Raw genomic sequence first — 19,314 nt, 5'->3', positions numbered from 1 at the left:
AAGTTGGGTTGGTGGAACATTCATATGGTATACGCAATCCACGTAATGTCATACGCATAATCCGCGATCTGGACCTGCTATGCTATTTTTGTCTACTAGCTAGGTAGTTGTCGCACCCAGAACATGCGCAAAAGCCTCATCTAAGATCCTCAGACCCTCCTCAATCTCCTCCGCAAAAACAGTGACCGGCGGCGCCAGACGAAAAACACCACCCATACCAGGCAGATTGACAATATTACACGACAGCCCTCTTGCCATAGCCTCCTCTGAAACCGCCTGTCCGAGCTGTGTCCCAGGAGCCCTGGTTTGATGATCAGAGATAATCTCAATACCCTGCAACAGACCCCGGCCTCGCACGTCGCCAATGCACCAATATTTCTCTTGAAGCTTCAAAAGACCACAACGTAACTGGTGTCCGCGTTCTGCAGCGTGCTCGCAGATATGATCCCGCTCCACAATTTCGAGGACTTTGTTTCCCACCGCCGCGGTCAAAGGATCGTTGAGATGTGTCGTGAGCCATAAGAATCCGGCCTCTTTGCAGCCACGCTCGATCTCTGCGGTAGTACTGACAGAAGCAAGCGGAAGACCACATCCCAGGGTCTTGGAGAGGGCAAGGATATCCGGGACGATATCATCGTGCTCAAACGCGAACATCTGCCCCGTACGGCCAACTCCGGTCTGCGCTTCGTCCATGATAAGAAGCATACCACGCTTCTTGCATTCAAGGTTCATGCGCTGCAGATACCCCCGTGGAAAGTCCAGGACGCCACCAGTAGAAAGGATAGGCTCCATGATAAACGCAGCCAGCGACCCCACGCTTTGTCTGTCAATCATCGACCAGCCAAATTCCAGCTCTGTCTCCCAGTCGTAAGAGTCGTCTGACTTCCGGAAGGGAGAGCGATAGGCATAAGGTGCTGGGAAGGCAAGTTGGCCTGGCATGGCGGGCCCGCCTTTTCTTCGACCGGTCGAGTAGGTCGCAGACCCAGCGCCTTGGGTTAGGCCGTGGTAACTGGCTGCGAATGCGATGATCTCAAAATTACCAGTATAGCATTTAGCAATTTTAATAGCTGCTTCCGTAGACTCAGAGCCTGTGTTAAGGAAGAAGGACTTTTCAAGCGGCGCTGGAAGGAAGCGAGCAAGTCGTTCAGCAAGGTCAACGACTGGGTACGTTATCATGTTACTAAGAAGATGGTCGAGCTCAGCAGCGTGCTTCTGGACTACCTCGACGATTTCGGGGTGGGAGTGGCCAAGTAGAGAGCTCATTTGGCCCGATGTGAAGTCGAGGATTTGGCGGTCGTTGGCATCGTAGAGGCGGGCTCCTTTAGTTTTGGTGATTATCACGAGGGAGTAGGGAACTCCGGTGCTCATTAGGTATTTGTCTGCCTTGGAGAAGAATCTAGTAGTGTCTGAAGACATGCTGTATATCTTGAAGCAGTAACGACTAAAAGAATCTGAACGGGAGAAGTGCACAGCAATTCTACTACCAATGGTCCGACCCAAGGTATTTATAAGTATTTCTCTTATCAGCTACCGGACCGACCATTATTTCCAGCAATACATGACCCTTTCAGCTATCTTCCCCGAAACGATGCTTCGTCCGCGGACGTTTCAATTAACCAGTCAACAAACCAATGCCTGCCAACTTCCGCGGAACATTGTCAGTAAACCTCGGCTTTCATGCCTCCGTCTCTAATAGGAAGATCGATTACCGCCCCTACGTAACCATCAGAGATGATAGTGGATCTTCCCATTTACCAATGTCGGCAGTCTATGATGCTATGCTCTTCTTCCTCTCCAATCCATCCAAATCCTCCTCGTGAGGCTTTCGTTGATACAAGCTGGGCCTTTTCGCTGTTAGCGTCTTCCTCATATTTGTGGTGTGAACTCGAACATGGTGACATATCAATCGAGACACACACGACCAATGTGTGATCCTCCTGCCCAGAATGCCCCATATTTGGCAGCGATAGAGTTCATGGCCATGCCTAAGTCGGTGTATGTTACCCTGTCGGTAGGTGGGATGTTATAAGGTCAACAGGTTGAATGAGGTTCGGCATTGTCACAATAATTCAGAAGTGATCCTGCTTGCAAGATTTGAGTTATTGCTGGAGAAAGTTGTTGCGAGAGTTGAAATATGATGGCGCGGGTGCCTAGACTGCCTAGTGTATGCGACTATGTGTCGTCATGGCTCTTTTATATCCGAAGATGGAGGTAAAAGTATGTTTGAGACGAATCTAACAAGGAAGTTGAGTTGCATTCACGATCTACCTACTTCTGTCGATTCACTGCCATTTAATCAAAGATATCCTTTTCAAACTTACCAAGGTCCTGCGCAGAAAGTGAGATGCTTGACTCGAGCATCAAACCTGGAAGGACAGGCATTTCATCAAAAAGCAGACCCAGTGGGAAAGTCAAAGGAGCATCCGTGGCTTCGTTTGCTGTGTCGTTAACCCGAATATGCTGCATACACTCTACCTTATTTTTTTCCGATTGCCACAATTCGAATAGAAGTTCTTTGCTCTCCGTGCAGATGGCCATCAAGAGCGCAACCCTGGTCCTACCACACGAATCCTCCAACCATAATCGCGTGTCCAACTGTAGCCTATGCAAGCAATCCATATCTCCAACCCCAACCACAAAAGAAGGACACTCATTGAGCGTCCTCGTTTGATACGGGAGATACGACAAGTCCGGTTGTATCTCCATCTCCGGCAAAGACTGAGTCGCCGCGCTCACTGACATGAGCATCTCTTCTTCAATCCCAAGTTCTGTAAGCTTAGTCAAGAATACGTTATGCAGCATTCCTTCAACAGTAGCATGTATGTTGTCTCTGAACTTAATCAGCATAGTCTCTTGTTCTTTGAAGAAGCGGACTCTTGGAGAAAGAGGACGGATTTGCTCGCGCTTTTTGTTGAACTCCTGGAAAGATTTATTGGTGACGTTTGAAATGGCGATGTACTGGGCACCTCCTTCTGTAACGTATTCCTTGATTTTTGATTCGACGTGTTTGATGACATCGTTTGCGTTGGTGTAGATGGCTCTGTCGTCGGAATGAATTCTGTAGAGCTCAATTGGATGGATATCCTGCATCTTGGTGGTTGATCGAGAGTAATCTGCGTGAGTTTCTCTTGTGTTATTGTTAAGTGGTTGAAAGGGTCATGAAAAGTAATGTGGATTCTTTTACGTTCAACGACTGCCTAGTTTCTTCCTGGTCATGATGATGACTGGGAAATCACGTGTTGTCCACAAACGGTAATGCTAGGGCTTCCTCCCGCGGAGATTCTAACCAATTGGCGTTAAGGCTTTCTGTCAACCTCCGCGGGGTTTCCACCTCCATGGTGTAGTAGTTAATAGCACCTGCTTTTTGCCAAATCGCCAATAGACCCAATAAGTATAACAATGGAGGCACCAGAAAATATTCAGACAGACAAAAATACAAGACCATACCGATCTCGACTACAGCCAGCCTGCAACTCCTGCCGAAAACGCAAATCCCGATGCAAGACCGCGGGCTCCTCAAGCGCATGTGCTACATGCCAATTGCATGGAACTGAATGTGTCTACCCTCGGGCGACAGATGAGATTTCGCAGCGGAATCGTACACCGCGAAGGTTGGCCGCCAAGTCAAGGCAGGATGGTGGTAAGAGCCCGGCGTCAGGACCGACTAGCCAAATACGGAAGTCTACTTCAAGCTTCAATTACAATCCGCAGGTGTTTCAACAAATCCCGGGTGCAGCTACTCACATTGCGAATACATCAGAAAATTTACCTGGGGCAACAGATCATGAGACTAGACACGAAGACCTGTTCTCCAACTTCATGGGCATCGTAGCCGAGACTGGGGATGATAGCTCTCACATAGTCAGTCCAGCAGTTGCAAACGACAACGACATCCTGGAGAGCTACTTGTCCACCATCCCAGGTGCTCGTAGAAGATGTCTGATTCGACCAAGTTTCGATTCTGGACGGGCCATCAAGCCAGTGCTGTTCAACACCGTATCAAGACGACCGTTGGGTATGAACACGAAGCAAACCCTAGCGGCGACGAAGTGTGAATATATTGAGAAATACCTCGAGCCGGGTGTGGAGGATGTTGTTGACTTGTAGGTATCAACAAGTTGATGGGACCTGGCCGGTTGTTAATATATATATATATATTGTATTTAGGTTCTTCCAAATTGCAAACATTTGTTTCCCAATCTTCGACGAAGCATCCTTTCGAAACGTCTACCTCACACATAAAGAAACGATATCACCAGCTCTTCTCTGCAACTTATACGCCAACACTTTAGTCTACTGGGGAAATTCGCCCAAATTACGCTCTATCCGCTCACCCGATGTCCGTTTCATCTGGAACCAAGCCAATGAGGCTCTCAATTCAGAGCTATTCCTGTCCCCAGGGATTTCAACCGTTATGGCAATTATTCTTAATGTCTGCGGTAGACCAAGTACATCGATGTTCGGTAATGGGGGGATGATTGGTACAGCGGTTGCTTTGTGTAATGCATTAGGTCTCAATCGCGACCCTTCGAATTGGAATATATCACCGCTGGAGAAGAGGTTTCGGATTCGGATCTGGTGGTTGGTCAATGTGCACGATTCTTGGTATGTACCGCAGCTCGTCAGCATACCTCCATCGTGCTCATCCTGTATAGGTGCAGCTTAGCATACGGAACACCACCCCAAATCAACCGCGCCCAGCATGATGTTCCTTTCCCCAAACTAGAAGACTTCTGTGATTCAAATACAACACCAGACCAAAAAGCAGCATCCTCCATCTTCATCACTCTAACGACTCTAACCGACATCCTAGGCCGCTACCTCGAACACATCTACCAAGTCTCAAAGATTAACCACCCATATCCACCCGAAATGCAATCCGCTACATACTTTGAGCACATCCTTAGCAAATGGGAAGAGTCATTACCAGATGATATACGGCGGCTGGTACTTCGCGGCACGCACCTGAATGCACCAGGAGCAGCTAATTTCCGACTGGCTTATCTAGCAGTTAAACTCCTCCTTCGACGTATTCAGCTCGATCTCGACACTAAAGACGCTGCTGTTCACGTCGAAGAAGACATAACTACCTCGCCGTTTTATCTGCAAGCGCAGAGAGCAGCCGAAGATATCGTTCATCTAGTCCAGGAACTAGACGAGTCCCATTTCCGGGGCTTCTGGATCCCCGTTAATGCATTCTCGCTCACTTCAGCTACGACATTCCTCCTACGCAGTGGTCTTCGAATGAGAACCTCAACCTCAACCAGTGGTAATGCACCACTAAGAATAGCGAGAGAGATGACAAGCACACTACATTCTCATCGATTACGTTTTTCATGGGACATTGCGGACCATTGTCTCGCTAGTTGTAGTGATTTGGCGGAGAAGATAAGTTCTGTTGAGGCTGGGGGTGATGGTATGGGGGATACGAGTTTTCTGGATTTTGAAAACCAGGTTGATATGGATTTATCAGCACTGAAAGATTTCTTGGATGGGTTCCCGGGGTTTGTAGATGGACTTGAGATGCCGATGCCTCTTTGATATACACATGCTAGACGAGGGCTAGGTGCGTTTTATTGGAGCCGCTTTCAGGCAGTCAGGTGTCTGCTGTTTAGGATAACTATTGAACGCAGATTCAGGTATGGCCAATGCGTAAAACAATGAATTCATACTAGAACAAATGGAAAGCCCAAGAGTATGAGCATGCAATTAACCGTCCATAGACCTTTTCCAAATTTTTTTTGCCTTTTAAACGTAAAAAACTAGGATCATTCCCATTGAATTGACAGCTCAGAGCTCTACAGACACGGATGCCCAGACCATAATAATTTTCTGGAAAAAATTGCTGAAACTCCGAAACCACCCTTTTACAACGACCATTTCCATATCCACTTTTTTACTTTCTGATCGCACGCTGGTAGAAAGCAAGCTCATCACCCTCCAAGATGTATCCGTCACAGCGACCGCTCTGGCCGGGGCGCGAAGCAACAACGGCGTACAGACGGCTGGACTCGAACTGTCTCTCAATAGTGGGCTCGACCTTGCCGTGGTCAGCGAAGCGAGCAGACTGCTTCTTCTGGACGCTGTTGCTCTTCTTCTCCTCCTCGGTGGTCTCAGACTTGGCCTGGCGTCTCCGGCCAATGGGCTGGCCGTAGTGAGCCTCGTACCATTGTCTGAATGGGGCGGCGTCAATCTGGACGATGGCCGACTTGGTGAGGGTGTTGGTACGGATCAGTTCGTTGTTCGAAGGGTGGTACACGACACCAATGACACGGGTCTTGCGGGAAACGCCCTCAGATCCCCACGAGAAGTTACCGGACTCGAGACGGAGGGCACGGAACTTCTGGTTGCCACCACGGGTACGGACAAGGTGGATTCTCTTGTTACCAAGACGGGTGTTGGAGGGCTGGCGACCCTTGTCGAACGCTCTGTAGGTTGGTCACCGGTAAGAATATGTTCACTTTCACTTTGCTTCCAAAGTCCCTCCACTTAAAACGTGAGCGAATCGGTTTCTGGCATACCTCTTCTTGCGGTAGAAGGCGCGCTTCGCACCGGTGGCCGAGCGCTTGTGACGCGAGTCGCGAGAAATACCCATGTTGGCGTTTGATGGAGGGGACTATTTCTTTTGGTCGGAATAATAACGGTTAGCGAGTGAAATCGAACAGTAGAACAAAACGTAGTGACAGCGAATTTCTGTTCTGATGCTGCTGGTTCCAATCCCGTCGAGTTTTCGATAACCGATATCTTTCTTTTTTTTTTTTGGTTCCCCCTCGAGTATCGACTGATCAATTGTGCACGGGGAACGATCGCGTAGACAAGTTCTTTATCGAGCAGACGAAGAAGAAACGCAAGAGATGTGCCTTGTTTCCCACCCTATCTCGCTAAGGACCACGGCGCAAATCGAACAACCGAAAACCTCTCTCGATGGCCACACAACAAGATCCAAAACCAGCAGAACAAAGCAGTAAAAACCGACAGCCACAGGAAATAAAATAGAACTCACCTCTAATCCTGCAGCCCTTCACCAGGATCGTAGCGGCAAATGTCGTTGGGTGGTCGGGGTGTTGGAGTGCTTGTCGTCGACAGTCGTGAATTTCGCAGTGTGGCTCGCTTGTCGAAGAGTTGCCCTACCCGATGTGCGCACTAGCCCACTTTAAGACTAGTGTACCACGTGACTCGTTTGAATAACCCGATAAGATAAGTTATCACTACGGGGTACTTTCTTATTTGATTCTCATCATTGGCCGTTATTATGAAGTTAACTATTATCACAACCCTATCGGTACAACCATGTTCCCCTAATGCAATCACTTGCGATTCTCCCGCTTTGTCTCCTCCTCCTTGACCATCCCCTTGATCCGTTGGAACGCTCCGAAACCCTCAATAAATGTCGAGGTCATCCACGCGAACCACAACCCCGAGAACAAGGGCACTCTATGAGGTCGCAGTCGCAAAAACGCCAACAGTCCTGACTCCAACACATGAATTCCGACCATGGCCGGGAACAACAACGGCTGAATATCATAGCAAAACTGTGTAAACGCGGGGACTTTCTCAAGCTCCAACGACTCGTAAATAATAGACCCAGGTAGGAAGTTGCTACGCTGGACGAATCCAATATATGTAGCCAGACATGTCACGAAGATGACAATTTGGAAACCCTGGGGTGCTCGATACTCTTTGATGGCGAACTCTGACAGTCCCAGACGCTGCAGTGAGTCCTTGTACATGGCCACCACGCGGGAACGAGTGTCGGAGAAGCTCTTCATAGGCGGGTCAAAGGGAACGCTGTAGCGAACGCCATCAGCTAAGATGACTAGGTCTGAGAGACTGATATCTTCCAGCCGAGCGGATTTGGCATCGCCGGCGGAAACGTGGCAGTATGCCTGAAGGTAGAGCACCAACGAATCTTGGTGGTCTGCGTTCATGTGTTTGATGATGAAGTCCTTGTTTCCGTTTGAAGCCATGGTGAAGTCGCCAAGTTGGAGTACTATTGTATTCGCTCTCTCGTCTGCAATTCGGTCCCTGGATGGTGTGGATGGATTTCGGTCTTCGTATCACCGAGTCGCGTCCGGCAAAATGGATTCAAAGTATCGAGAAGTATCTGTTCTTAGAAAACGGTTTCTTGGGAAGTAGTGTTGTCTGGCAATGAACTAGACAACGAAGATGGTGGCCAGGAATCGTCTCCTATATCGGCATCGGCTCGTCGATCAGCTAAACTCAAGCGGTTACCTCGGTTTTAAAGCGGGATCACTCTAACTGATGCACGTGTGCTTTATGTCATGCCCTCGCTTTCTTGTAATGGACGTCCACTGCAATGATATTGGCCTTGCTGTAGCACTAGCTGAAAATGTCAGAACAGAGATTCATTCCCAGGGAACGTGAAAGCGCATATATCACGTGACTTATACACCCTTCCTCATTGAGATGAGACTGATTCTCAACTCTACTTTGAGTATGAACAAAAACCGCAAGATGCCACTACAGCTCACTGGATTTCAATATATATTAACTGGCTCGATCCAGTAAGGATACCTCCTGTTTTCTATGTTTTGAAGCCCTAATGATGACAACGGGCAACACAGATTCTTCGCATAGCTTTATAAATAAAAAGCCTTTTTGCAAACATCCGTAAAGTCAAGGGTATAATCAAGCCCTACCATTGGGAGGACTACCCATCGTCTATCTCAGTTCGTAGTAGCTTCCTGCTCGATATCCCCATATGTAACCGCTCAAAATGGTCATGGAGGAAATCAAAAAGCGAGTCCGGCGGACATCGCACTGTTGAACTTTGGAAGGACTAATGATCTGCTCTGAATTAGAAGGCCAGATTATATTTATTGTAAGGGTTTATGTGAAGCATGAGAGCAGATTATCAAGGGAGGCGAAGTCCTTTCGTAAAAGATCGTCTTGGGCCGCAGCGTGATCGTTGGAGAATACCATGATGGTAACTGTAAAGAGAAAGCTAGACCGCGATATCCGAAATAACTACCCCTTTGGAGAGCGGGTGCGGCTTGTAGTCCATGGAGATGAATTGAGATATCATGGTTCGTGTTTGTATCGTCGATTGAATAGACGAAGGCTTCATGGGCGCACTGCAAAGGTCTCAACCCGTAGGACTGAAGGAAATAAGCTGTATGTGACCTTGCTTTTGCCTTCCAACATTGCTTTATATATTTTCCATGAACAGGTACCATGTAGCCCGAGTGCTGTCAGTTACATGATCATTTTATGTGAGAAGGTCATCATTATGAAATGCAAATATACCCGACAATTCCACCCCCCAGATCAACAGGGATACTTCTCATCCTTCTGCTTGATGATTGGTAATGCTAGACATGAATAGAGCTCGAGCAGGATTACCCTATGGTATTCTGCGCATCCGCACCTCCCGACTCGAGCAACTGAGGTGCATGCGTTGGTCCCTCTTAACATCAGTGCGTGAGAAGAACCGATGTCAACAAGCCGTTAGTTTAATTGGCGTATCACATTCTATATCGAGATTGCACAATGCATATTAGTTTCCGCCGACACGAGTACCGAACTGATATTCTTGTAATTGTGATTATCGGGAGTAAACTGATGCCACAAACGTCTTGAAGTGGTACTTTCTGTTTCTTTCTGCCTGCCCGTAGGATAGTCTGTCGAACAGGGATACCATCATGTAAAATCATCGTGAAGAAGCTAATTCAACTCAATGGAGACCCATACAACTGGAACCCTGGGACCGCAAGCTAAAGCAATTTCGCTTTACTGGCAGCTATAGGCTTTGAGGGTTTAAAGCCACTCAGTCAGCTTGATTGGATGAACTGTTCTCATAAGAATTTTCGCCATTGCACAACAGACCAAATACTTCAATCATAGTCTGCGATTGTATCTGGGAGTGCGTCATCCCTTTTCTACGAGAATTTACGCTCATTGTCAACCGACATTTGCTGCCTGTTACTCTTAAAGCAATATATCACGACAACATAGTCCTAGCTTGTCAGATACCTCGGCCCATATGTAGACGAACGGATGGATAGAAAGTAGGTAAATTTTGGATAATTAATAGATGAGGCAGTGAAGCTATCAGACCCCATTTAAAGGGACTGGGAATGTGACAGTAGACCTACTAGCTGTTCACTCCATACGCATACGATGGGCAGTTATTCAGTGAATATATTATATGAAATAATCATTATATCTAATCACTAAAGGGAGAAAAAGGCAGGACAGAATCCACACACAAAAAAAAAAAAAAAAAAAAAAAAAAACCATGAGAGCACAGCTGCTTCAAGTCATTCATAATTCATGCACTACATTCCTCAGCATCTCATCCATCGGTAAATAAGTATTTTGTGTAAAAACTCCCCAAGAGCGGAGGGAATACTTACAGTAAAGCCAAAGTGATATCGCCATGAATCTGCGCTTTAAGCTCAACCTCAATCTCCAGATTCAAATCCAATTTGAGCTTCATCCCTTCCTCATCATCTATGCTCTTGCCCTTTCCCTCAGCGGTATCAATGTTTCCCCCGGAGATATGATTGTTGGTTATCGACGGTCTGCCTGATTGGTATGGCTGCACGGCATTGTCTTGGGTGCCGTTGGCATCGTCATAATCATCGTCGTCGGAGTACTCGTCAGAGTACAGCTCGTCGGAGGTATAATCATCGTCGTCATCGTCAACGTAGTCGTCTTTTTGTGTCCTGCGCTGTTGTTGTTGTTGTTTTCGCGGCTGTGTTTTCTGGCTCACTTTTTGAGTTTGAGGTGCGAATTCATCATCGTCGGAGTATTCGTAGTCGTCAGTATCATAATCAGCTTCGGAGTACTCCTCCGGTTGGAGGGTTGGCTGTTGTTGCTGCTTTGTCTGTGCTGCTGTGGCCATTTTGAATACTGACTGGTGTTGATTTGGTAATGAGGATGAAGCAGTATGCGGAACAATGGAAAGGAAGAATGTGGTTGACGAGAACGATATTGGCAGACGCAATGTATGTTATGAGGTAGCAAATAATGTACACAAGATGATAACCGGAAGAATCCCAGGTGGGCAAGTGTAGACTACTATACCTCGTCCAAAAGAACGACATCATTTCGGCCGAAGCACAATCCACTTCTACGCCCATGACGTTAGCGGCGACAATCATATCTGGGGTACGAATGGGCAATGGTAAAATACAGCAGAAACATCCCAGATCAGGCGACGGACCTGAGATCGTCATAGTCCAACCAATACACTTAGTACTATTCTAAGACAGCATACGCCATCGCAAGCCGGAATAACTACCATTCTCGCTTGCATTTCCCGTCCTAGGGCGGTGTTAATGAAACATACCATGGAAATGTTCGTGGTTGCGTCGGTTGCGACAGAGCATTTCCATGGATGCGCCGAGTTGTGCCTGAGAACCGGCCTTTCCACGAGCATCGCAATAACACCTTTTAAAAACGTATCACAATTCGGACGGTATTGTAGGTACTGTGCATTACGATTTCCGGGGTGGACTGGATCCATATGCACCAGAATCAAAGTTGAGATAAATTAAACCCCATCCGCATTGACGTTGTCTGGCGTCATTCTCACAATGGCGCGTCAAAGTGGACCGACACGACTCGATGTAAAATACACAACTCTACACTGATTGGCCTCTAAATATCTGCATCTTGTGCTAATTATATTCCAATTCCACTGTATCTCCGATCAGATTGGTGGACGATCTTTCCAACGGTTTTCCGAGATTACGAGACGTTCCGTTTGGACGTCATAGCCCACCCCGTACTATAGGAAATCATATGGTTATGGCCAACTTAATGCCCGGTTCAGATGTTTCAGATACCGCGATGACGCTTGTCTGTCTTGGGTGTCTGACGTCGGACGCTAAGATCTTGTCTCCATCCCTGCCTATAATATGGATGATATGCCATAGAAATATTGCCCAAATAACCCTTTCCCTTTCCTATTCTTAAGATCTTGGGTTGTCGCTATCATAGCATTAAACATATAACTTTCCTCTTTTCCTTTCTTCACAATGTCAGACCAAGAGAACCAATCTCAACCTCCCTACCCTAATCAGGAATCTCAGAACCAGGGCGAGAATCCCTCGGGAACACCTCCCCAACAAGAACAACCCGAACAAGCACAAGAGCCAACCCAAAACCAAGATACACAAGAGAAACAAGATCAAAACACTTCCAAATCTCAGCCCAACTCTGAAACAAAACAAGAACAAGAACAACCAGAATCAAACCCCGAACCTGAACCTGAACCCGAACAACCCCAACGCCGCAGAAGAAGACCTCGCCCTCAGCCACGCTACAGACAAGACTCCGACACAGAAAACATCGACCGCAGTGAAATGGATGCACCCGCCGTAGCAGAGCGCCCCCGTCGGCAACGCCGTTCCCGCCAACAACAAAACGGCGGGCCCCTCCCCGGTCTCGGGGGTGCAGACCAAGCAGGTGACCTTGTCCAGAACACGGCCGGAAATGCCGTGAATGGGGCTACAGGGTCTGCGGGTAAGGCTGTCGGGGGTGTGTTAGGTGGTAATAGTGGTAAGGAGGAGAAGGAAGAAGGGAAGGACGAGCAGTTGCGGTTGAGGTTGGATTTGAATTTGGATATTGAGGTGCAGTTGAAGGCGAAGATCCATGGTGATTTGACGTTGGGTTTGCTGTCAGTACTGCTCTCTCCTTCCTCATTATCTTTCGCCGTTCTCGTTGCTAACTTGGTTTTCATTGTAGTAACTAACGCGTATCTGACTGTTACGAGTTCAATTGAGTATATATGAGATGGCATGTGGACTAGACTCTGAGCTCCATCTTCTGTTTGATTGTTTTGAACACTTTCGATTCTTATGTGATATATAGCATGCGCTACAGCAATGATTGACGACGTTAAACTTCCATATAATTTCACCAGGCTTTTCCTTGTATGCCAACTTTATAATCCTATGCAACCGATAAGACAAAAGGATATCCCAAACGAAAAGATATCAAGTAAACAGCCCAAAAAAAAAAAAAAAAAAAAAAAAAAAGGCATTGGATGAGACTGCCTTGGCAGGAAACCCAGACGAGACTTCGCAAGGAAATAAGCATATATCCGACTTACACAACACATCTGATCCCAACTCAATACCCAACTCACCATTCCAAGAAAAATCTGTAAGCGACTATAACCCAGCAAGATACATCAATCCATACCCAACCGTGACGATGATGGTAAACGCTGCCAAACTCGACGGGATACCTCTTGTGAAGAAATGGCGGACCTTGAGGTATCGCTGGCCGGTTTGTGGGACTTCGGTCATGATAGCGGCTATAATACCGTTAGTTACTCACATTCACATACTATTCAGAGAGACTATGGGAGCAGGGACGAAACTTACTCATGTTAGGGAATCCACTAGTCGGCAACGCCATTGCAACAGAACAAATCAAAGCACTCGCCATAACAAGCAAATTCGGATGCGGGTCATCCATACTAACACCAATCTGTCTCACAAGCGGAAGCATAATAAGCGCCGCAACAGTATGCGAGATGAACGTAGCGACGACCAGAATCAATGCCGCAAACACAATCAGCACACCATAGAGACTGAGATCCTCGACACGCGCGGTGATCTCATTTGCCAGGGTGTGGAGAAGACCTGAGGACGTGACTGATTTGCCCAGACAGAGACCGCCGGCCGCGAGGATGATAATCGTCCAGAGAAAGTTATTGAAGTCTTCCTTTGTGAGGATACCCGTACCGAAGAAGAGAATCATAGGGATGATGGCGATGACGCCCATGTCGCCGAAGACGTGCTCGAGTTGATGACTGACGCACCAAAGGGCGATGGTGGCTATGGTGACGATGGTGATGAAATATTGCACGCCAGTGAAGCGGTCTTTCACCGGTTTGATGGGAACGATAGTCGTGCCGCGGCCAGGATGGAAGGTTGCGAGGAGCAAGGCCCAAACGAAGAGGATCGAAAGGATGCTCACAGGAATAGCGATGAAGAACCATGTCCCCCAGCTGATACTCGGATTCATGTTCTGCAAGGCGATGATGTTCTGCGGTGATGCGATGGGCGAGGACATGCCTCCGACGTTGGCGGCGAGAGCGATACCCAGCACAAGGGCTTTGGCGAAGTTTGAATCAGGAGGCAGATTTCGCAGCAGGGGCTGAATGATTGAGTAACAAAGGACAGGAGACGCGACGTTGCTGATCCACATACTCAGGAACATGCTAACGAACATATTTGTCAATAGCACCACATGAGGCTTGGTCCCAGCTTTGCTTAGGACAAACATGGCCATACGACGTGCAATGTCATATTTGGACAATGCAGCCGCGATGGTAAAACCACCGAGAAGCAGCATAATGACCGGAGTCCACATGGACGCAAATGCGGCGCTAGTGGCTTCTTTCGGACCCAATCGCTGGTGAGGTTTCTCATCCGAGGTCATGATACGGAGCAGCACAACGAGGAATGGAATGAGAAGCGATGTCACAAACAAAGGGACAACCTCTGTCGCCCACAAAAGACTGACAAAAATAAGCATGGCCAGGCAGTTCTGCTGCTCCGGTTTCTCCATGATCGGAACTGCGAGCAAGATGGCAAACACCACGAATATCAAAATCAGCGCTGCAAAGCTCAAGCTGCACATCCATTGGGGGATATTATAGCGGCCTAGAGGTGTGCTGACTTCCTTGGTCCGAATCTCCAGCTCATCGCCCTGTCGTTGGGCTGCGGCCGGATCATCATCCGCTCCTAAGAGCGTCCGGCGGATACCGACGTTCGCAGCCTGCGCCTTTCTCTCAATGCCAATCATTTCCCTCCAGACGGTATTCCTTTCCCAGATGACATGCTCCCGCAAATGCAAGCGGAGCTCCCGTCGCGCCATGTGCAGGTTCCCTGTTGTGACCACATCCGCATAGATATGTTCAATGTGGTCGATCTTCCCCTTCAGGTCCTCAAGGACAGGATCGGTAAATGGATAGGCCGGAGAAACGGTAGAGTTCATGTAATCCCGTCGTAAGCTGCGGTCGAGAATCTTGTCGTACTTTTTCAATGCCTTCGAAAATCCAGTCTTGTTTAGTTGGACATACGACTTGAGACCACAAAGACTGACATAAACATCGACCACTCGCTTCTTCAACAAAATTCCCGTGCTATGGAGCTCTTTGAGTTTGGGGTCCGACAAAAATTGATCATCTTGATCAAGCAGCCGACTGGACTGCATTAACCTAGAGTCTCCCAGGAACTGGGAGTCACCCAACTCGCTCGTGTGGCCATCCCCCGGGTTCGTGGATTCCGCATACTGTGAACGCAACCTTCCCTGGGCCTCAGATGGAGCCTGTTCGTCATCACTGTCGGCATCATCATCTTCTTCTTCACCTCCGATAGTGTCACTGATACCACTGCGACTCCGGTTATTGCGGAATATGCTATCAGGTCGCCCGACACTCGCCCGTCGAGCTTTAATCATGCTCTCGGTCACGGGATCCATATTGACACCATCTGCCTGAGCAGCATAATCTTCCGCCTCTCTAGTGACATCCTCGACTTCATCGAAGATATCCGATTCCTTGAACTGGAAGAACGAGCATATCTTCTCCAGTTCAGCATCGAGGGCTCGTCTGAATACCACGTCCGAATTCGACGAGTTCGAATCGTTCAGCAACGGTGCGGATTCGGTATCAGTGTATGGCTGGCCGTTTACTCGACGTGATTCCTGTTCGAGCGAGTATATTCTGGTAGTCGATCCTGTAAGCTTCATATTCCACCGTAACATAATATGACACCAGTGAATAAAAAGCGGAGTGGAATCAAGCTCACAATTTCTTCAAATTACTATACGCAATATAATACGCACTCCAATCTGGAACCGCATTAAACTGTAGACTGTGCGAGAACTTCATCTTGGGCTCCGTTCCGTCTCCTCGGTTTCGCTGCTGTTGTCGCTGTTGCTGTCGTTGTCGAAGAGCCTCACTCCAGTATTCCACCTGGTCTGGTGAAAGATGTGGTAGCCTAAAGATATTTTCTTTCTCGTCTGTGCTCTTGAATTTGCCTTCGAGTTCGTCCCAGCTGTCTTGTAATCTCCTATCAACCGACCACCGTCCAATCGCCTGGGGTTCACGAGTACCCTGTCCTGCTGCTGCTGCTGTTGTTTCCGCAGGCGGGCCCGATTCGTCTCGCAACAATTCGACTAACTCGATGTCCTCGTCAGACACGTTGCGGTGGTCGTCGAGGTCGTTGACGTCGTAGCGGTGACGGCGAAGGTGATGGTTGTCCGGCTCAGCGAAGGCACCCGTCGCAGACGCGATGTGTGCCGCGTTTCGCCCGGCAGCATTCGACGACACGGTGTCGGATGAGGGGAGTCCAGCGAAATGAAAGAGAAAAAGTGTAGAGAAAAGACGGTGGGACTGTACTTGTGGATGGGAGTTGACCGGGGTGGATGTAACTCGAATCACGAAGGCCGGTGCTTACTGTACTGATCTTGGCGTGAGCACGCCAATCAATGATGACAGTTCAAGAATGTGTTCAGATGACTACTACTGATTAATATATATTCATTTAGATAGTTGTACTCCGTAGAAAGGAATATAATCGCAGTACCTTGTACCTTATATATGCAGGTCCTGAAATCCTTGCTGCTACTACTACTCGATATATACGGACCATCGGAGAACTACGATTAGACTCACAACATGGAATGTACAATGCATGTTTTGCTCAAAATGACCCTAGACTAAAATTACAAACAGAAGAAACCAAAGAAAGCACAAACACCAGCATTTCCCCGTGTATTCCACATGATATAACCGTGACCTTCATACACCACTCATATTATGCCTTCAAAACTTAACGAATCCTCTTTCCAAGATTGGCACGGCCTGCGATACCAAGCTTGTGCACTTGCTCGCGGCGATCCCACACACCACTGCGGCCCTCTGCAACTGCCAGAACTTCCTGAGCGACCCGGTTGGCAAACTTGCTGTCGCGTCGCTTCTTCGAAGCATCAATGATCCATTGGATGGCGGTTCGGCGACGCTGTCTTTCCGACAAAGGCACAGGAATCTGGACGGCCGCACCACCACCAGCGATACCCTTCTGGCTACGGATCTTGATCAGGGGAGTAACCGAGTCCACGATCAGGGTCAGGTAAAGCACAGGGTCGAGCGGCAGTTGAGGGGCGGGAGGGCCGGGGAGGAGACGGCGTTTGGGGTTGACCTGAGGGGGAGAGGAAGTTCGTAGTGTATCCAAGATGTGGGCCATATTCTGCTAGATAATTAGCCTCCTGCGCAGACAGATAGAACCGATTGTATGTATACCTTCTGAGCAAGACTCAACTTCCCATCTTCCATAAGCAGCTTGGTAAACTGTTCCAAAAGCGGTTCATATCGTGATCGAAAGTTGTCGGTCTTAGTCAAAGGCTTTGGAGCAGAGAACTTCAGACCGGCGAGCTCGGCCGCTTGGAAGTCGACATTGGCGACCATATCGGCAACCAGGGAAGCCGAGGCATCATCAGGTTTGGTGTTTTTCTTCTGCAAATTTTCCAGACGACGGGTCGAGGTCGAGAAGGAGCGGCTGCCGGACGGTTTCTTCATCATATCCTGCATCACCTTAGGTGCGTTCTTCCTAGCCTTTTCGTCGCGCTCGAGAATCTATAGAAAAGTAAAACCGGTCAGACACAATGCATAATGGCCACATGGCAGGCAGAAATACCTCCGAGATGGGAGTTCCCTGCTCCAATTCCGGCGAACTCGGAATCCCATCGCATCGCTTTTCCTTCGACATGATCCGGTCCGTTGCGGCAGCTTCCTCGCTAACATGAGGCAACGCATCCTCCGTAGGACCCTTCAGTCTATCCGCCTCCTCTGGTGTCTCCTGTTTCTTATCCGATCCCGACGAATTCCATCTTTTTTGTAGACCGACGGCATTGCTGGACCGGTGCGGGAGGTTGGCGAGGATACTCTGCCGCGCATTGACAGAGGGAGTAGACGAGCGTAGGACGGGAACGGCCTTTCTGGCCGAGAAAAGATTGAGTCGCGGAGGCATCTTTCTGGCTCTTTTTGGACTGTTAATGGCAGTGATGATTGAATCCCCGCCGAAATCAAGGCTGGTCACAGGACGACAATTTTCCGCTGAGTCATCAATACCAAGAATCTCTAGTTAACTATAGGACTACAGAGTACCAGACCTACTCCAAAATGAAGCGTTTTTGATTCCGTGGCTAGGAGTTCCGATTGCGAATGTCAATCAGCTCATCTAAGCCTTTTCTTCCAAATACTTTCTGCTATAAAACAGAAAGGAGGCAAATCTCAATATAAGTCGCCTGTGGTCGTTGCTATTCAATTGGGCTTATTGCCTGTTTTGTTTATTCCCGGGATCATAGCATGTACAGAGCTGAGCCCTGGTTACGCGTAGTGCTTTTTACAGGATAATCCATAGATTACGAAGGTCTCATTATGAAAAGGTCCACTGAACATACCAACCAATACTCAATTTCACCAGATCCTAGGCTTCGATCTTTCAACCGAATGGATCAAGGCTCCATCTTCTTTTTCTCCAACCACCTCCTCAAGTCAAAACTCTTCTCACTGAACAGCGATAGGTCTGCGTTCTAAATAAAGATAACCTCACGAGTTCTAGTACCATCATCCTCAAGGTGTATGTGACAACCTTTCCCCCCTATACACATGCGTTTCATAAGCAACCAACCGATTCACTTCTTTCTCTGGCTTGACCTTGTACGCAACGCCTGAAATTCTCTGATACGCAAACTCATTTATAACAGCGGGATATTCACCTCACACCTTGAGAGAGTGCCCTTCCATGTAAGCAGGACGAACTTTTGGCTAAGACTAGTAGGATAGTTGAGGACCTCGGGGCCAGAGTTGCTGGGTTCATCAAGTTGTTGTAGAAGTAATAAGCTTTAAGCGTTCTGGCTAAAAGGAGGGATCCGAGTACAGTTGGGTGTGAATGATTTTGTGGACGATTAGGGGGTTCGTGGGGGGTTGTTTCTATTTTGACGAGGTTTGCTGCTTAAGAGTTAGCTTTTCTTAGGGATACGATATGCAGTAAGGATTACTTTGTATGTACTAAAAGCAATGGCATTAGTTGATGCCTGCGCAGTCTTACATATGTCGAATGCCTTAGGCCTTCATCCATTTTCTTAGCACTTTATATGGGTGTTCACGTGTAGAAAGAGTAGGATTAAACAGATGACACGAAGTTGCAGTAAGAGAAACAACATAGATCGTAACAACGCCAACGTTAATAAGCTAACATCTCATGTGCAACTTTTATCCAAAAAAAAAAAAAAAAAAAAAAAAAAAAAAAAAAAAAAAAAAAA

The 19,314-nt window shown here is 47.9% G+C and overlaps 8 protein-coding genes across 8 annotated transcripts; 2 read left to right on the top strand and 6 right to left on the bottom strand.

Moving 5' to 3' along the window:
- Window positions 1-99: 99 nt before the first annotated feature.
- On the bottom strand, window positions 100-1,911 carry EURHEDRAFT_539053 (aspartate aminotransferase family protein; the record flags this gene model as incomplete). The annotated part of the gene is made up of 1 exon (XM_040787357.1): window positions 100-1,911. The coding sequence occupies exon 1, from the start codon at window positions 1,414-1,416 to the stop codon at window positions 100-102; it is 1,317 nt and encodes a 438-aa protein (XP_040638148.1). The 5' UTR covers window positions 1,417-1,911.
- A 344-nt stretch (window positions 1,912-2,255) lies between these two features.
- Window positions 2,256-3,158, bottom strand: EURHEDRAFT_413266 (uncharacterized protein). Its single transcript, XM_040782129.1, has one exon. The coding sequence runs from the start codon at window positions 3,088-3,090 to the stop codon at window positions 2,293-2,295; it is 798 nt and encodes a 265-aa protein (XP_040638147.1). The 5' UTR covers window positions 3,091-3,158; the 3' UTR covers window positions 2,256-2,292.
- Window positions 3,159-3,353: 195 nt separating this feature from the next.
- On the top strand, window positions 3,354-5,743 carry EURHEDRAFT_91584 (Zn(II)2Cys6 transcription factor). The gene is made up of 3 exons (XM_040787686.1): window positions 3,354-4,103; window positions 4,168-4,605; window positions 4,656-5,743. Exons 1-3 carry the CDS (start codon window positions 3,400-3,402, stop codon window positions 5,539-5,541), a joined length of 2,028 nt encoding a protein of 675 aa, XP_040638146.1. The 5' UTR covers window positions 3,354-3,399; the 3' UTR covers window positions 5,542-5,743.
- Window positions 5,744-5,812: 69 nt separating this feature from the next.
- Window positions 5,813-7,079, bottom strand: EURHEDRAFT_413265 (40S ribosomal protein eS8). Its single transcript, XM_040782128.1, has 2 exons — window positions 6,522-7,079; window positions 5,813-6,428 (listed from the first exon to the last, which is right to left on the bottom strand). Exons 1-2 carry the CDS (start codon window positions 6,593-6,595, stop codon window positions 5,897-5,899), a joined length of 606 nt encoding a protein of 201 aa, XP_040638145.1. The 5' UTR covers window positions 6,596-7,079; the 3' UTR covers window positions 5,813-5,896.
- Window positions 7,080-7,215: 136 nt separating this feature from the next.
- EURHEDRAFT_413262 (DUF2470 domain-containing protein) lies at window positions 7,216-8,307 on the bottom strand. Its single transcript, XM_040782127.1, has one exon. It carries the CDS (start codon window positions 7,965-7,967, stop codon window positions 7,308-7,310), a length of 660 nt encoding a protein of 219 aa, XP_040638144.1. The 5' UTR covers window positions 7,968-8,307; the 3' UTR covers window positions 7,216-7,307.
- Window positions 8,308-10,372: 2,065 nt separating this feature from the next.
- On the bottom strand, window positions 10,373-10,867 carry EURHEDRAFT_378336 (uncharacterized protein; the record flags this gene model as incomplete). Its single annotated transcript, XM_040779063.1, has 1 exon — window positions 10,373-10,867. The coding sequence occupies one exon, from the start codon at window positions 10,865-10,867 to the stop codon at window positions 10,373-10,375; it is 495 nt and encodes a 164-aa protein (XP_040638143.1).
- A 945-nt stretch (window positions 10,868-11,812) lies between these two features.
- EURHEDRAFT_91529 (uncharacterized protein) lies at window positions 11,813-13,023 on the top strand. Its single transcript, XM_040787685.1, has 2 exons — window positions 11,813-12,650; window positions 12,715-13,023. Exons 1-2 carry the CDS (start codon window positions 12,006-12,008, stop codon window positions 12,715-12,717), a joined length of 648 nt encoding a protein of 215 aa, XP_040638142.1. The 5' UTR covers window positions 11,813-12,005; the 3' UTR covers window positions 12,718-13,023.
- A 119-nt stretch (window positions 13,024-13,142) lies between these two features.
- On the bottom strand, window positions 13,143-18,017 carry EURHEDRAFT_378334 (putative plasma membrane phosphate transporter Pho87; the record flags this gene model as incomplete). The annotated part of the gene is made up of 6 exons (XM_040779062.1): window positions 13,143-13,288; window positions 13,359-15,709; window positions 15,795-16,440; window positions 16,862-17,237; window positions 17,291-17,623; window positions 17,685-18,017. 6 exons carry the CDS (start codon window positions 18,015-18,017, stop codon window positions 13,143-13,145), a joined length of 4,185 nt encoding a protein of 1,394 aa, XP_040638141.1.
- Between the last annotated feature and the right edge of the window lie 1,297 nt (window positions 18,018-19,314).

The sequence above is a fragment of the Aspergillus ruber genome (assembly GCF_000600275.1).
Source record: "Aspergillus ruber CBS 135680 unplaced genomic scaffold scaffold00016, whole genome shotgun sequence".
NCBI classification, from domain to species: domain Eukaryota; kingdom Fungi; phylum Ascomycota; class Eurotiomycetes; order Eurotiales; family Aspergillaceae; genus Aspergillus; species Aspergillus ruber.
Note: the sequence above shows the minus strand (reverse complement) of the source record. Positions and strands in the feature narration are given on the sequence as shown.

Excerpts from the sequence above, each read along its gene's own strand:
- EURHEDRAFT_91584 (XM_040787686.1), top strand. The coding sequence starts at position 3,400 with ATGGAGGCACCAGAAAATATTCAGACAGACAAAAATACAAGACCATAC. Across the intron at positions 4,104-4,167 it reads GTGGAGGATGTTGTTGACTT|GTTCTTCCAAATTGCAAACA; the intron begins GTAGGTATCAAC and ends TATTGTATTTAG. Across the intron at positions 4,606-4,655 it reads GTCAATGTGCACGATTCTTG|GTGCAGCTTAGCATACGGAA; the intron begins GTATGTACCGCA and ends CATCCTGTATAG.
- EURHEDRAFT_413262 (XM_040782127.1), bottom strand. The coding sequence starts at position 7,967 with ATGGCTTCAAACGGAAACAAGGACTTCATCATCAAACACATGAACGCA.
- EURHEDRAFT_413266 (XM_040782129.1), bottom strand. The coding sequence starts at position 3,090 with ATGCAGGATATCCATCCAATTGAGCTCTACAGAATTCATTCCGACGAC.
- EURHEDRAFT_91529 (XM_040787685.1), top strand. The coding sequence starts at position 12,006 with ATGTCAGACCAAGAGAACCAATCTCAACCTCCCTACCCTAATCAGGAA.
- EURHEDRAFT_413265 (XM_040782128.1), bottom strand. The coding sequence starts at position 6,595 with ATGGGTATTTCTCGCGACTCGCGTCACAAGCGCTCGGCCACCGGTGCG. Across the intron at positions 6,429-6,521 it reads GCCTTCTACCGCAAGAAGAG|AGCGTTCGACAAGGGTCGCC; the intron begins GTATGCCAGAAA and ends ACCAACCTACAG.